Raw genomic sequence first — 13,886 nt, forward strand, 5'->3', positions numbered from 1 at the left:
TGTTGGGTCTATGCATGAAGCATGTAATAGATGAGGAAAGTGAAGGTTCTTTCAGTAGATTTGACCTAATTTCCATTTCATCCCTATTTCTGGTCAGGTGATATAACTCAGATCTGTTAATACATCAGAAGTGAGTGAAAGAACATGTGAATCTATGAAATATATTTGTGGGGTTTTTATACTGTTCTGTTTCACTGATACTATGCTCTTGACTATAAAATGCTAGCGAAAAGATGGTTCAAGTGAAGATATGAGGGGCTAAAAGATTGAGAGCAGTTCTGGACTTGTTTTGACTAAGCCACTGAATCTAGCATTCAGGGCACTTGTATAAGGATCACGATTCCATTTGTAGAAGCAAAATCAGAATCCTCTTGTGAAGCGTTCCTGGGTTTCCTTGTGAGGACAGAAAAAATCTGCATAATTGTCAAGGGCAATCTGCCATCAGCAGAGTTAGCACCAAAGAAGGAGTGAAAAAAGTGTGGACTGTTTAAGATCTATAAATTATGTTTTGTGTTCATTTGTCACTTCTAGGAAAAGCAAATCAAGTTTCTCCCTATTCAGGGGGTGGATGATTAATGGATGCCTTGCATTTGGTTGCAAAAGCCTACGTTGACTTTATTGACTTTTTTTACAGAGAAAAAACCCAATCCGTCTGAAGCATCAGGAAGTGCAGCGTGTGCTTGCTGTGCCTGGTGTGAGTAAGCAGATTCTGATCATTACTGAGCACTGATCTGAACAGAGAGGAATTACTTTTGCTGGGGAGAAGTAGAGTCTTGGCTTATCCTCACTCTTCATTTTTGTTTAACATAAGGCAACAATAAACCAGACCAGAGGCACTCTAAGGTTGGTGTCCCATTACTAAGGGCTTTTGCTGGAAGTGAGTGGCAGATATGTATGCCTCTTTTTACTCCTGTGTTAATAGCTTTATTTTGTAGTGGTAGAATCAGAGGTAGTTTAAAAACAGTCAAGTTTAAAATGATGGGCCCAATTCTTCCCATAAGAGGTTGCTAGATCAGCCCACCTGCACTGATAATGTTCTTGTTTATCATTTTCATTCACTCTCCAGTGATGTATGTAAGAATAGCCATGCTAAATCAGACTGAATCTTAACCAGTCCCACTCTCTGTTGAGAGGGAAGTGTCAGATCAGCACAAGTATATAATGATATTTTCCTATATATTTTCCCAGAATTAGCAATCTGTGATTCAGATTCCTGAGCCAACAGTGAAATTTTTGAATTGATGGATTTTTTTTTTTTTTTTTTTTCCCCCTCCAGGAACGTTATCTGTTCATTTTTCCTATTCATATAAACTTTTGGCATCTACAACAAACTATATCAAGGAGTTTCATGGTTTAATCAGGCAAAAAATCATAGAATCATAGAATGGTTTGGGTTGGAAGGGACTTTTAAAGGTCACCTAGTCCAACCCCCTGCGATGAGCAGGTACATCTTCAACTAGATCAGGTTACTCAGAGCCCTGTCCAACCCGACCTTGAATGTTTCCAGGGATGGGGCAACTACCACCTCTCTGGGCAACCTGTTCCAGTGTTTCACCACCCTCATCGTGAAAAATTTCTTCCTTATATCTAGTCTGAATCTACCCTCTTTTAGTTTAAAACCATTACCCCTTGTTCCATCACAACAGGCCCTACTAAAAAGTCTGTCCCCATCTTTCTTATAAGGCCCCTTTAAGTATTGAAAGGCTACAAATAAGGTCTCCCTGCAGCCTTCTCTTCTCCAGGCTGAACAACCCCAACTCCCTCAGCCTTTCCTCATAGGAGAGGTGTTCCATCCCTCCGATCATTTTTGTGGCCCTCCTCTGGACCCGCTCCAACAGGTCTATGTGCCTCCTGTGCTGAGGACTCAAGAGCTGGACCCAGTACTTCAGGTGGGGTCTCACCAGAGCAAAGTAGAGGGGCAGAATCACCTCCCCTGACCTGCTGGCCACGCTTCTTTTGATGCAGCTCAGGATACGGTTGGCTTTCTGGGCTGCGAGTGCACATTACCAACTCATGTCCAGCTTTTCATCCACCAGTACCCCTAAGTCTTTCTCTGCAGGGCTGCTCTCAATCCCTTCATCCCCCAGCCTGTACTGATTTCAAGCATTGGAAAAGGCTACCCAGGAAAGTGGTTAAGTCTCCATCCCTGGAGGTATTTAAAGGACGGATAGATGTGGTGCTCGAGGACATGGTATAGATGGACTTGGCAGCGTTAGGTTAACGGTTGGACTCGATGATCTTAAGGGTCTTTTCCAACCATGACGATTCTATGATTCTATGATTCTATGATACCAGGGGTTGCCCTGACCCAGGTGCTGGACCTTGCACTTGGCCTTGTTAAATGTCATGAAGTTCACATGGGCTCACTTCTCGACCTTGTCCAGGTCTCTCTGAATGGCATCCAGTCCCTCAGGCGTGTCAACTGCACCACTCAGCATGGTGTCATCTGCAAACTTGCTGAGGGTGCACTCGATCCCGCTGTCTATGTCATTGATGAAGATATTAAACAGCATTGGTCCCAGTACGGACCCCTAGGGATACCACTCATCACTGATCTCCATCTGGACATTGAGCCGTTGACCACTACCCTCTGGATGTGACCATCCAGCCAATTCCTTATCCACTGAACAGTCCACCCATCAAATCCGTATCTCTCTAATTTAGAGAGAAGGATGGTGTGAGGGACCGTATCAAAGGCCTTACAGAAGTCCAGATAGACAACAACCGTAGTTCTTCCCTTGTCATGAACTCACCTGTGTTTTTTATCTCACTCTTGATAAATTTATTTGATGCTCATGAGTTTTGTATTATGACAGAGTGAATAATTGTTCTCTAAGCATTTCCAGGTCATTCATAATTTTGTAGACTTTGGTCAAATTGCCTCTCATTTATCTCTTTTGGAAATTAAATAGTTCATTTATTTGCTGCTTGTATGAAAAATGTTTCATAGTTTTCTTCGATCACCCTTATAGCTATTCTGTGTTTTCTACTACAGCCTTTTTTTTTTTTAAATGGAGGATGAGAATAGCACCCAGTGTTAAGTTGTGGGAACGCTTCGCAGTGGCCCAATAGCATAATTTATTATGTTGTTTAATTCTTTCCTAATAATTCCTACTGCTGTAATTGAGGTTTTTTGATAGGATCTGAGGACTGAGCTTCTACTTTCACAGACCTCTTAACTGAAACCCCCAGTCTCCTTTCCTGAAAGGAATTATCTACTCAGAGCCTATTGGTCTGTCTGCTACACTGGGATTGCTTTTCTCCATATGTATTTTTTTTGTTATACATCATCACTGAATTTCACCTGTCATTTTACTGCTCAGGTACTCAGTATTATGAAATCTTTTTATAGATCTTCATACCTGGCTTTTGTTTTCATCATTCTGAATAACCTTACTGCCATCAGCAAACTTTGTCACCTATCTTTCCTTCCTTCTTTCCAAATTGTTAATGAATAAACTGATCAGCACAAAGCATTGGGGGAAATTCCAAATGAACACTTCTTACCATTGTGGAACTAGAAATATTTTTCCCTAACCTTTCATGCTGATGTTCTAACCATAAATTAATCTATGGAAAGGCCTTTTATCCCATGACAATTTCAGATCCTTTGGCAAGGGAACCCCTCAAAAATCCTATTAGACTTCATCAGCTAGGTTGTCTTTACCTACAGGCTCTAAGAACCTGGATATAATTAAGGTGTGATTTTCATGTGCAAAAGTCATGTTGATTCCTCAGTGATGTCCAGAATATACTTCTCCAGAAACCAGTGTCAGCTGGGAAAACAGTAATATGATGTATTAGATCTGTAGAAACAGAGGAAGAAGATTGCTCCTTTGAGGAGCTCACATTTGAGGAAATCCAGCATGCTTTCTACAGTGAAGTCAGAAATTATAAAGATAGTTTCTTTCTAATCTCTTATCTTAGATATCCTTAGATATTAAAGTTTATGACCTCTAAACTTAGATTCATTTTGTTATTGTTGCTGGTTTTATTTTCCATGCTTTTCCTGTTCAACACGTCTTTGTCTGCTTTTATTTTCTGTATAAGCAACTGCATCAAGTCAATGGGTAACAGACTACTTCAAAGCAGAAATGGGCTTCATTTATTTCAAAGAAAATTCTAAAATTTATTTACTCTCTATTTCGTATGCTACAACAACAAAAACATTAAAATTAATTGTACTTTCCCTCCTTTCTCATTTATGCTCCAGGCAACTTAGGCAATAAAACTAAGCTAATGTGGCTGCAACTGCATTAGCATGTAGTGCAGCTCAGTGGAAGGGGGTTTGTAGAATGAAATGGTTGATGTTGAGATGACATCTATCTGCAGTGTGGGCATTTTGGAGGCAGAGGGTCTGACTTTAGAGTAGTGCTAACCTGATACACTGAGCTAAATGTCCAGTAGTGGTTGGAGCACATTAGATGCACTCCTGAAATATATATTCTGGTTTAGTGTCCTTGGAAGGTAATTCAGTTCCTGTGCTCTGAGATCACCGTGGTATGAGCCAGAACATAGTATGTAAGGATTTGCTATAGACATTTGCCCCCAAAATTTAGGGGATTCATTTAAGAAGCACACTCCTAGTTTGATCTGAAAGGTTCATACACACAGCATTTCCCTCTTGTTTTGACAAATTTTTCATACAGGTGTCAATTTCTGCTTTGTATGCAATAAATGCTACCTTTTGAGCTTGTAACTGATTATTTGCATGCAGATATGTTGTAATTAAACTTGCTTTTCTTATCTTGTAAGAAACATGGTACTCTGACTGTGATGGGAGTAGTGACTGCTTAGTCACCTCTAGCTTGTTTTGTTTTATGGCATCTGTGCAAAGTGATTGGCAATGCAGGGCACAACAGTGGAGCAGAAAATGCTGTCCCAGCACTGCAAGTTGGTCTTACAGTTAACAATCTGACTAGTGGCTAGGGAGTCATCCGTCAGCTCCCTCCCCTGTCTCTGACTCTCTGTATGCCCTTGCATAAATCTGCAGCAGTTCTGCACAGCTCCGCCACATCTAAGACACTATTGCTATTGGCATATGTAGCAAAACTGATGTGTCCTGAAACACTTCATATGTACAGAATGGCTGGTTATCACAATACAACAGCTAAGGCTTCTGGAGACCATAGATACCTGAAAACACAGCAGTAATAGCCCAGGGTGTTAGTTAGCAGATTAAAACCAAAGTCAGCAGTGCTGGCAAGTCTGTTTAGGCACTTAACTTTTATTGATTGAATGAGGAATTAGGTGCTTCAGTACCTCAACAGTTTGTCCCTCAATTCCCTTTCTAAGAAGTGGAGATAAGAGCACTTTCACACTTCAGGGGAGTGGCCTGACAGAAAATGTGTTAAGGCAGTGATGTGCTTGGATGTGACAGTGATGAGGTCAGATGAGTTCCTTGTGCACGTAGGAGAAAATATGTGAGACTAGAGTGGATCTTGATTAACAACTTGCCTTAGAGGCACAATCTAAAGTCAATGACAAGACTCATTAACTTCAGGGAGCTTGGATCAAGCCCATTGATTTGTGCTTATTTCTGCTCTAGTTGCTGTAGTCCAAATTAATGCTGTGCTGTGATATTTTCAAATACCAACATAAACAAAATCTACTTAAGAAGGAAGTCATAAAAATAGGAAAATCATAATGCCTGAATCATAGTACTGAATTGATAAATGTTAACCATAGGAACATTGTCCCAGAGATTAGTCTGGTAAGAAAAAAGAACCAACTGATAAACGTCACAATTAATTTTTGGCTTCAGAAGCTGGATAGGCTACTTAGTGACAGTAGATGATCTATATATTGACATTTTGATTATTAATGCTTCCTGTGTACCTTCTATCATGCAATCTTCAGTTTAGAAGTCACATCAATGATATGCTTGATGTATTTGAAAGTGTTAAATGAAAATAAGAATGTTTAATTCTAATAATGCATGTTTTCATCCCAAGATTTCAAAAGTTAATCAGAGATACAAAAGGAGGCTGTACCTTTATGGTACAATGGAAACTACCCTATTTTACATTAGAGATACAGTGTGATAAAGTAACTGGTCTACGATCACTCAGGATATTAAAGTTCAGGTATTTTGAAGAACCCCAGACTTCCAAGTCACAGGCCAAACTGTTATGCTACCAAAGGGTTTTCTAGAGAGAGAAAAAAACCTCTGGCAGTTACTCAATAATGAAGGACATTTCCTGTGTAGATTATATGTGTATTTACCCCTTCACATGCAAATAGTTCTTTAGCATCTGGTGTCTATCAAGACTTATGGTGCCCTATAATTCACAGGTAGTGAGTTAAGTTATGTCTAACACTGCCTGCCTAAATGAAAGAGAGAGGAGGAAATGGAGTGTGTGATTTTTGCAGGGCCCAAACCCAGACAGGAATTTGCTCTGAGAAATGCCAGGCGTGGATCCTTTAATTTCAGGCTTGTCTAAGAACAGATCAGTGTTTGCCATTTACAAAGCAACAGCAGCACCCCTACTTAAAAAAAAAAAAAAAAAGCTAATGATTCAAGGCTTTAATACCTTCCCGGGCAAATGTTCTTCAGAACTTTTCATGTCTGTCATTCATGGTGCCTCATTCCCATTCCTTCGGGGTATTACTTTGTTGCTTGCTGAAATACTGGAATGATCTCTTTCTGCTGTTCAAACCTATATATTCTCTCATGCAGAGACACATGAGAGGAGTATCTCATTATTCTCTCTGATTCATCAGCAATGCAGACCAATTAATACCACAGTTAATGGGGAGAATTAGCTACTACAACTGCAAGCTGTATATCTTCTGTCACTCCTTAACTAACACTCTTGGACAAAGCTAGGAAGCAACTTTACTATGCGGAGATTATTTTTGATACACTACCTAATCTATAATTCACAGCACCATAGAAACTGGAGATGGAAAGAACCCAGCACGTTATCAAATGTGTTCTTCTGCCAAAGCAAGATTGCTTGTTGCAGACAGCCAGGTTATAACATTTCAGGCAATGAAACTGTCATCTTCTCCGAAAATTCTGCCAGAGTCTAACAAACCTCACCATTAGAGATCATTCTGTGTGTTTCTCTCTCCTCTCTCTCTGTCTCTCTTTTTTCTTAACACCTAACTTTTTGTCTGCCACTCCAATAGATCATTCATGGAGTCCCTAGCAATCCATTGTAGCTGTCTGGTAACTTAGTAAGTTTACACTCTGGTGTTACAAATTTCAGGTTTGATTGTTCAGATAATCTAAGCACAGCTTCATTTAGGTCTGTTTTAACTAGTGGTAAAGTCATTCTGCCTATTTGATCATATGTTATGTGTTTATATACCTAGCTGAAATATACTGTTTTCCTTACTGAAAGATTGGCTATGCTTAGTTTTGACATTACATTGAAACATTTTGAAATAGACATGTTTAATAAGCTTATCTAAAGTTCCTAGCTGCTTATTTTTCCATCTGACTCCTCTTCACCACTGTATTTTCATCTTTCCTTTCCATATAGATTATGCTGCTGACTGATCCAGAAGTCGAGAGCAGCTTATTAATCAGTTCTGATGAAGGGGCCACCTATCAAAAATACCGTCTGAACTTCTACATCCACAGTCTGCTCTTCCACCCCAAGCAGGAAGATTGGATCTTAGCATACAGCCAAGATCAGAAGGTAAGAAGCATTGGCAGCATTTTGCTTTGTTTGATTAGGAAGAACCTAGGGTTTCCCCATCTGTCTATGTAATTGCTACAGAGCATTCAGGACAGGCTTTGGGGTGATAGCAGGGCAGTCTTTGGAAATACCAAACGGGTATTACCAAGCAAGAAATATTGAGTAAGCCTCAATGTAAAGGGCAAAGTAAAGGACACGGGCACCTACTGTGTTCTTGGGGCCTAGCCCTCAATGACTGACCTGGCAGTCTGCATTTATTCATCAGTCCTTTTGGCAATATCATGTGACAGGCAATGGGCAGAGAAGACAGCTAGGAACCTTCACAATAGGAATTACAACCTCTAATGAGGCTTTTTGTCCTCTTATTTAACAATTCTCTTGCTCCAGCCTAGCACTAGCTCCAAGAACAGTATAAGACACTCCTTGTTCCTATCTAGCATATTTTCAAGTAGCCTTTGATTTTCTAAGAGAAAAGTAGTGGTGAATCAGTTTCCTTTGAAGTCCAGTTCCTTCAGTACAGGCACCAATCCTTCAATTGAATAAATATGCTGTGAGATTTGCCTTGATTTTTTGCTACCCAACTTAAGATGACAGAACGGGACTTGATTGTAAGAGAAGTCATTGTTAGAACTTTTTGAAAATCAGCACATCAATACTCATAAGTCAGTTGTCTTCTAGTGAAGGACTTTATAGAGCTCAATCTGTTTAGTTTACCAAAAAGCAGATTGAAGGGAAACTATATTGTTGTGCATAAATATCTCCATGGGGGAAGACAAAACGTATGAGTAAACATTTTGATCTAGCAAAAAAACTTCTAACAAGAATTGATGGCTAGGAGTCAATGGCAGATAAACTCAACTGTGAAGTAACTAGCCGTTGGAGCAAACTGCTCTGAGAAATGGCAGATTTCACATCCTGACATTTTGATGTGTTTGAATAAAAGTAGAAAAAGACCAAAACAATTTGCTGAGCTCCCAACATGGGTAAAAGAGTGACATATCTTTGCATCTAGTATATAAGTCTTTATGCAAAGTAATTTAGTGGTCTCTCTTTGTTTTACATATGATGAATCGATGAGAATCTGAATCTAATCAATAATCAAAGTATTGGCTAAATTGTTCAGGTTATACATTAATGTAAATATGAACATAAAAGTTTGAATTCTATGATGTTTTACATCTGTGTATTTGAATTAATTTTACAAACATTAAACAACTAATTTTCCTTTAGCCTAAATTAGGCTTGTTGTTGCTATTACTGTAAGCCTGAGAAAATAAAGGCATAAGGAAGCTAAACACGTAGGTAAGGTCACAAAATGATCTTATGGAAATTTTTGGAATAGAAGTTCTATTAACTGTGCTTTAAACTCAAAACCAGTATCCTTCCAGGATTATAGCTTAATATCTTGCCAAACTATGAGAAATGCATCTTGCCTGCCTAGTTCTTCCTGTAGCGTCAATTGCATGCAATGTTTTTCACTCACGCCTCTCACAGCATTTTGTAGAATGTACTGTGGTTATAATCTGTTCAGAGGAAGGTGCAGATTATTTCTGGGTGTTCAGTATGTAATTAGAGAAGGTCAAAATGTTTCCCTTGTGGCTGTTGAATTCTCTGGACTGATGTGAAACTGAACAGAATCTGGTCTCTGCTGTCTTTTAGGACCTATTGGAATGAAAGTTAGTGTGTATTAGTAACAGGAAATTTATTACACAAGGATCAATGAAACTTTCAGTGGTAAATTTGTCAAATAAAAGTAGGATATAGTAGAAAACGAGTTGCAGCTGTTGTGACATTCAGCCTACTCAGGAAATAATTCTGAATTAGAGTCCATACAGCTGGTGCTCATCTCATTTATGGTAGATGGCTACCAGCAAGTACGTTGTCACTATTCCATAGGAAACTCCCCCTCTTCTATAGTGTCCTAAAAAACAATCCAGATATGAGAACAAAGGGCCCTTTTGTGCATTAACCTGAATTTATGGGGTTGGTGTTGGAATTGTGTGTATGGGGTGTTTTGTGTGAAAGGCTGCAGGCTGTACGGTAAAGCTTGTGTGTGTATGGCATTGATTAGCAAATTGGGTAACTGTTGGTAATTAAATACTGTAGTTGCAAGAGAAAAATCATGTAGCCCAAGGTCTGTAGATCTGTACCAATTAACTCTAAAATAGAATTTTAAAAGTACTCTGTACGGATATGAGTCACAGGCCTGGTTTCTACTTTAAAGCCTAATGGATACATTTTCTGACTTCGACAAGCTTTGGCCAAGAACTGTAGAGGGTAACCAACAGGCAAAGAGTACTAATCAGCTTGGACTAAATTAAATGTAACTCAAACTAAGGGTCAAGTTCAGCCTGTGGCTAAGTGTAAATGACTCCCATTCGTTTCATGCTTGTATATCCAAAGGCAGAATTTTCTCAGAGTAATTAAGAGGTCCTGCAGGTATTTAGATAATTGCAATGGGAGCTGTGGGGTAGTTTGAAACAAATGACACTGCCATTTGCTATTTCACAATCTTGTGCTAAGGCCATATTTAAGGAAAGAGAACCCATTACTCCTTGGATTCCAGGCACTGTGTGCACACTCACTAAGAGTCACTCGAGGAAGCAAGGGAAACATATCTGTATGGTAAGGAATTTACATTTTGATATCACTGACTTTGATGCCACCGACTGAAGAGGCTGTGAGGGTTTTGTTGATGGGGGCTGTAAGGAGTAAGTTCAAGTTTGACCAGTTAGGATTGTCGCAGTCATTTAATTTTGCTGTTGACAGTCAGGAGGGAGGTGAGAATCAACTAGAATACATGTTTACATCCTTCTAGCAAGCCACGTCATTGTTGCCATCCATTTGCATCTTGTCATTGCACAGGTGGGACCAGGAGAATCAGGTGGTGAATAGAGCAAGAGCTGGAGAGACAGGAATCACATTGGGTCTGGACTGTTTTAGTTCTCGGAAGTTGTCCATCCAATTCATGACTGATGAGGGCAAAGCCAACAGTTAGTGCATGCCTCTTGTTGCTCAGTTGTAATGAACAGGAAATGGGTCACATAGCATCATCCCTCTGTCTCTTCACAGCCCACTGAGTCTATCACTATGATAAGTACTACAGATCTTTTTTCTTTGGTTGAATAGGGATTTACTCAATGGTAGGGAAATATGTGTTAACTGAAGTCATTTTATGTCCCAGTTTCTTCAGTGTTGTGTGTGGGTGAATGTGGTTAATTACTGGGGTTCAGCTGATGAGCAATAACTCATTAAGCTTCAGTGTCTCAGTTGCTTTTGTTCACATATCTCTCCCATGTGTTTCTGCCTTGGGCAGCAGACTTGAATTACCACTGCTGACAAACCAGTCCCTTATTCAGTCATGACTTTTCCCTGCCAGTCTTGAGAAAAAAAGAGCAGCAAACCATCTGCCGCCTGCACTAATTGCTTCATGATTGTATTCATTGTTCTGGCTGAAAGTACAGTTGTTACATGGCTGATTCTTACCACATAATTGCAGAACTACTGCATGTTTCTCCATTTTCTGTGTAAGAGGAGTTACAAATCAGGAGGAAACTTCAGACACGGTAAAGCATTGCTTGTGAGGCAAAAGCTTGTTGGAGGTCTTGTACATGTGAGCTCTTGTGGGTTTAATCAGCTTGCTTGTAGGATGAGGGGCTGTATTTTATGGGAGTACTGCTTATGTATTACTATGTAATCTTCAAAAGTGGTTTGCTGTGTAATCAGAGGGTGGGATGTAGGAGCCTCTACTTCATGTGGAGACATCTGCTATTCAGATGGGTCAGACACACAGAGGAATGGTTAGTAATCAGCCGTGAATAACAGAGCCATTTGGAGAGATGAAATACAGGTGAAATTGGGAAACACAAGTCAGACGGGCAAAATGCAGGGTTGTAATTGCCCAGCTCAGGAATAAATGCACAAAGGTACTCAAGCACTGAAAGGCAGCAACAGAGGCTGGAAAAGCAGGTTTAAAATGGAGTTATTGTTGTTGCTTCTCCTCTCTCATTTTAAATGAACTCTTGAAAAGCAAGGCACCCCAGACTAAAGGAGCTCTGTCAACATAGCGCTAGTAAATGAAGAGGTTTACATTTCCTTTTTTTTTTTTCCTTATGTTTTTCATTTTGGCCTTTCCCAAATATCTGATTCCATCTGTTTACCTTTATTTACTGTGTGTGTCACGCTGGACATCAATGAGTTACGGACTGGTACTTGGCTGTATAGCTAAAGTGCTGAAGTTTAGCAAATCAGGATTCTGTTGCTTGTGGGACAACGTTATCTTCTGTCATCAAACCATGTCATCTTCTTCAGTTTCCTACAGTAAAGGAGGTCCACTCCTCATGCATTCAAGTGGAAGAGAAAGATGCTCATATATCAAAGATGACAGAGGAACTGCTTAGAATACAGATAAGGATGCACATGGCCATAGGATGTCTGCGTGAGAGAACAGGCCAACTCTAAAAAGTACCTTCAGCCCCATTTACCCATGGGTTTGGTCTAATGCTTGTGTCTGACAGTAGAGTATCTGCCATAGATGTAGCTAGTATTCACTCTTCAAGATGTGATGGACTATTTTGGACACACTTCATAATTCTAAAACCTTTCATTTCACTGCATTAGGATCTAACCTTAAGAGTGACCCTGCTTGGGAAAGGGTCAGATCAGGGACCTCCAGAGATTCCTTTCAACCTAAATTATTCAGTTTCTATTTATACGAGTTCTATTTATACCCTCTCAATTTCAGTGGTAACAGTCACTCCCTATGTAGACCAGAGAAGGGAGAATAAAATCTAGATTTATTTTATCAGAAATGGCATCATAGTTTTTAAAAAAAATTGCCATTAACATCAAGTGACATCATTTTGCGGTGTTTTTTCTTTCCACACTGCTGAAAACATTTAGAGGACTATTCACTTGGGCTGATGGTAGCTGAGGGAGGCTAATCCCATCTAAAATTAATGGAGAGGAAAAAAGCTTCTCTAGAGTGGTAAGCATTAGCCACTTTGAATCATCCTCTGGAAAAGCCTATCTCTTTTGACAGACTACAGACAAAACCAGGGAGATAGTTTGCATAAAGCTAACATTAGCCTATATGAATAACTCCCCCTTTCCCTACGGCATTACTCCTGCAGCAATCTACACTATTTTTGTTAATGTTTAGGGCACCACTAATCAACCAAGCCAGTTTTCCAGCAGACTTGATTCTCTTTGATGCATATTGTTGAAGATGAAAAGTAGTAAGGAATTTGCACGTTAAAAGGTGTTTGTCCCAGGCTTTGCAACGTCTCACTTTCTGCATGATCTTAGATATCCTTTCTGGGTTACCAGCACCTGTGCCAGGGATGGAAAGGTCCTTCCACACAAAGGCCTTGTGAATGCTAACCCTTATTTCTAAGACTTTCCATGTGGTTATGTTTCTAAGCAAGCGATCAGTCATGCACAGAAACATCCACATTTGTAGCTAGGGCTGTGCATGCTATTTGTGTGAAGACCTTAAGCACAGACACCTGTTGGGCATCCTGATAACACATCTTGAACACAAGTCTTTGCAAATATGCCTTGTTATCTCTAGGCAAACTGATTAGCATTTGGTGGCAACCAGCATACTGAAAATGAACAAGAAAGGGACATCAAAACTATTCATCTGGCTGTTATTTTATTAGTAGTTTTCCTCCTTTCTTGTGATACAGTCAGTTACGCAGCATTGTTTCAGCAAGAAGAATAATGATGTCAGATTGTATCTTTTTTTTTCTTTTTTTTTAATTTGCCATAAGCCAGTGTACAAACTATGTCATAAAGTATGCTTTCCTAGCATGCCCATCAGTCTTTTACACACCACACTAAACATAATGTGCTGGGGTAACAATTTAAAATAAAGAATGGAATTAAAAGTGGGAGGAATCTCTAACTTTCTTTCTTTCCCTAATAAATAATAAAAAAGAAAAAGAAAAAATCAACTAGCAGAGCCCAGTGGCAGCCTGGCAGTCTAGAGAAGAAGATACATTTCTGGGCCAGGAGTGTGATCAGTGAAACAGAAGGAAAGACTCTGGAGCAGTAATCACTGTGCTCTTTATCACTGACTCACTCATCTTTAGGCAAATCAATATGTCCTTGCTTATCCATCTGTATGAACATCAGCCCGTTGTACCCACTAGAGAATTTGTTCTTTTGCTGCTTTGGGATCCTTGGATGCATATTTATAGCTATGGGTAGATCCATTGTTTCTCTGCAAGATTT

At 39.6% G+C, this 13,886-nt stretch overlaps 1 protein-coding gene across 1 annotated transcript in view; it reads left to right on the forward strand.

The window, feature by feature from the left end:
• SORCS1 (sortilin related VPS10 domain containing receptor 1) overlaps positions 1–13,886 on the forward strand; it is a gene marked incomplete at both ends in the record, with an annotated part of 310,932 nt that overhangs the window by 179,531 nt on the left and 117,515 nt on the right. Inside the window, one exon of the mRNA XM_082309176.1 lies at positions 7,491–7,649. Coding sequence (XP_082165302.1) covers positions 7,491–7,649 — 159 coding nt within the window. The remainder of the gene's footprint in view (positions 1–7,490; positions 7,650–13,886) is intronic.

The sequence above is a fragment of the Platalea leucorodia genome (assembly GCF_965183815.1).
Source record: "Platalea leucorodia genome assembly, chromosome: 4".
In the NCBI taxonomy this organism is placed as follows: Eukaryota; Metazoa; Chordata; class Aves; order Pelecaniformes; family Threskiornithidae; genus Platalea; species Platalea leucorodia.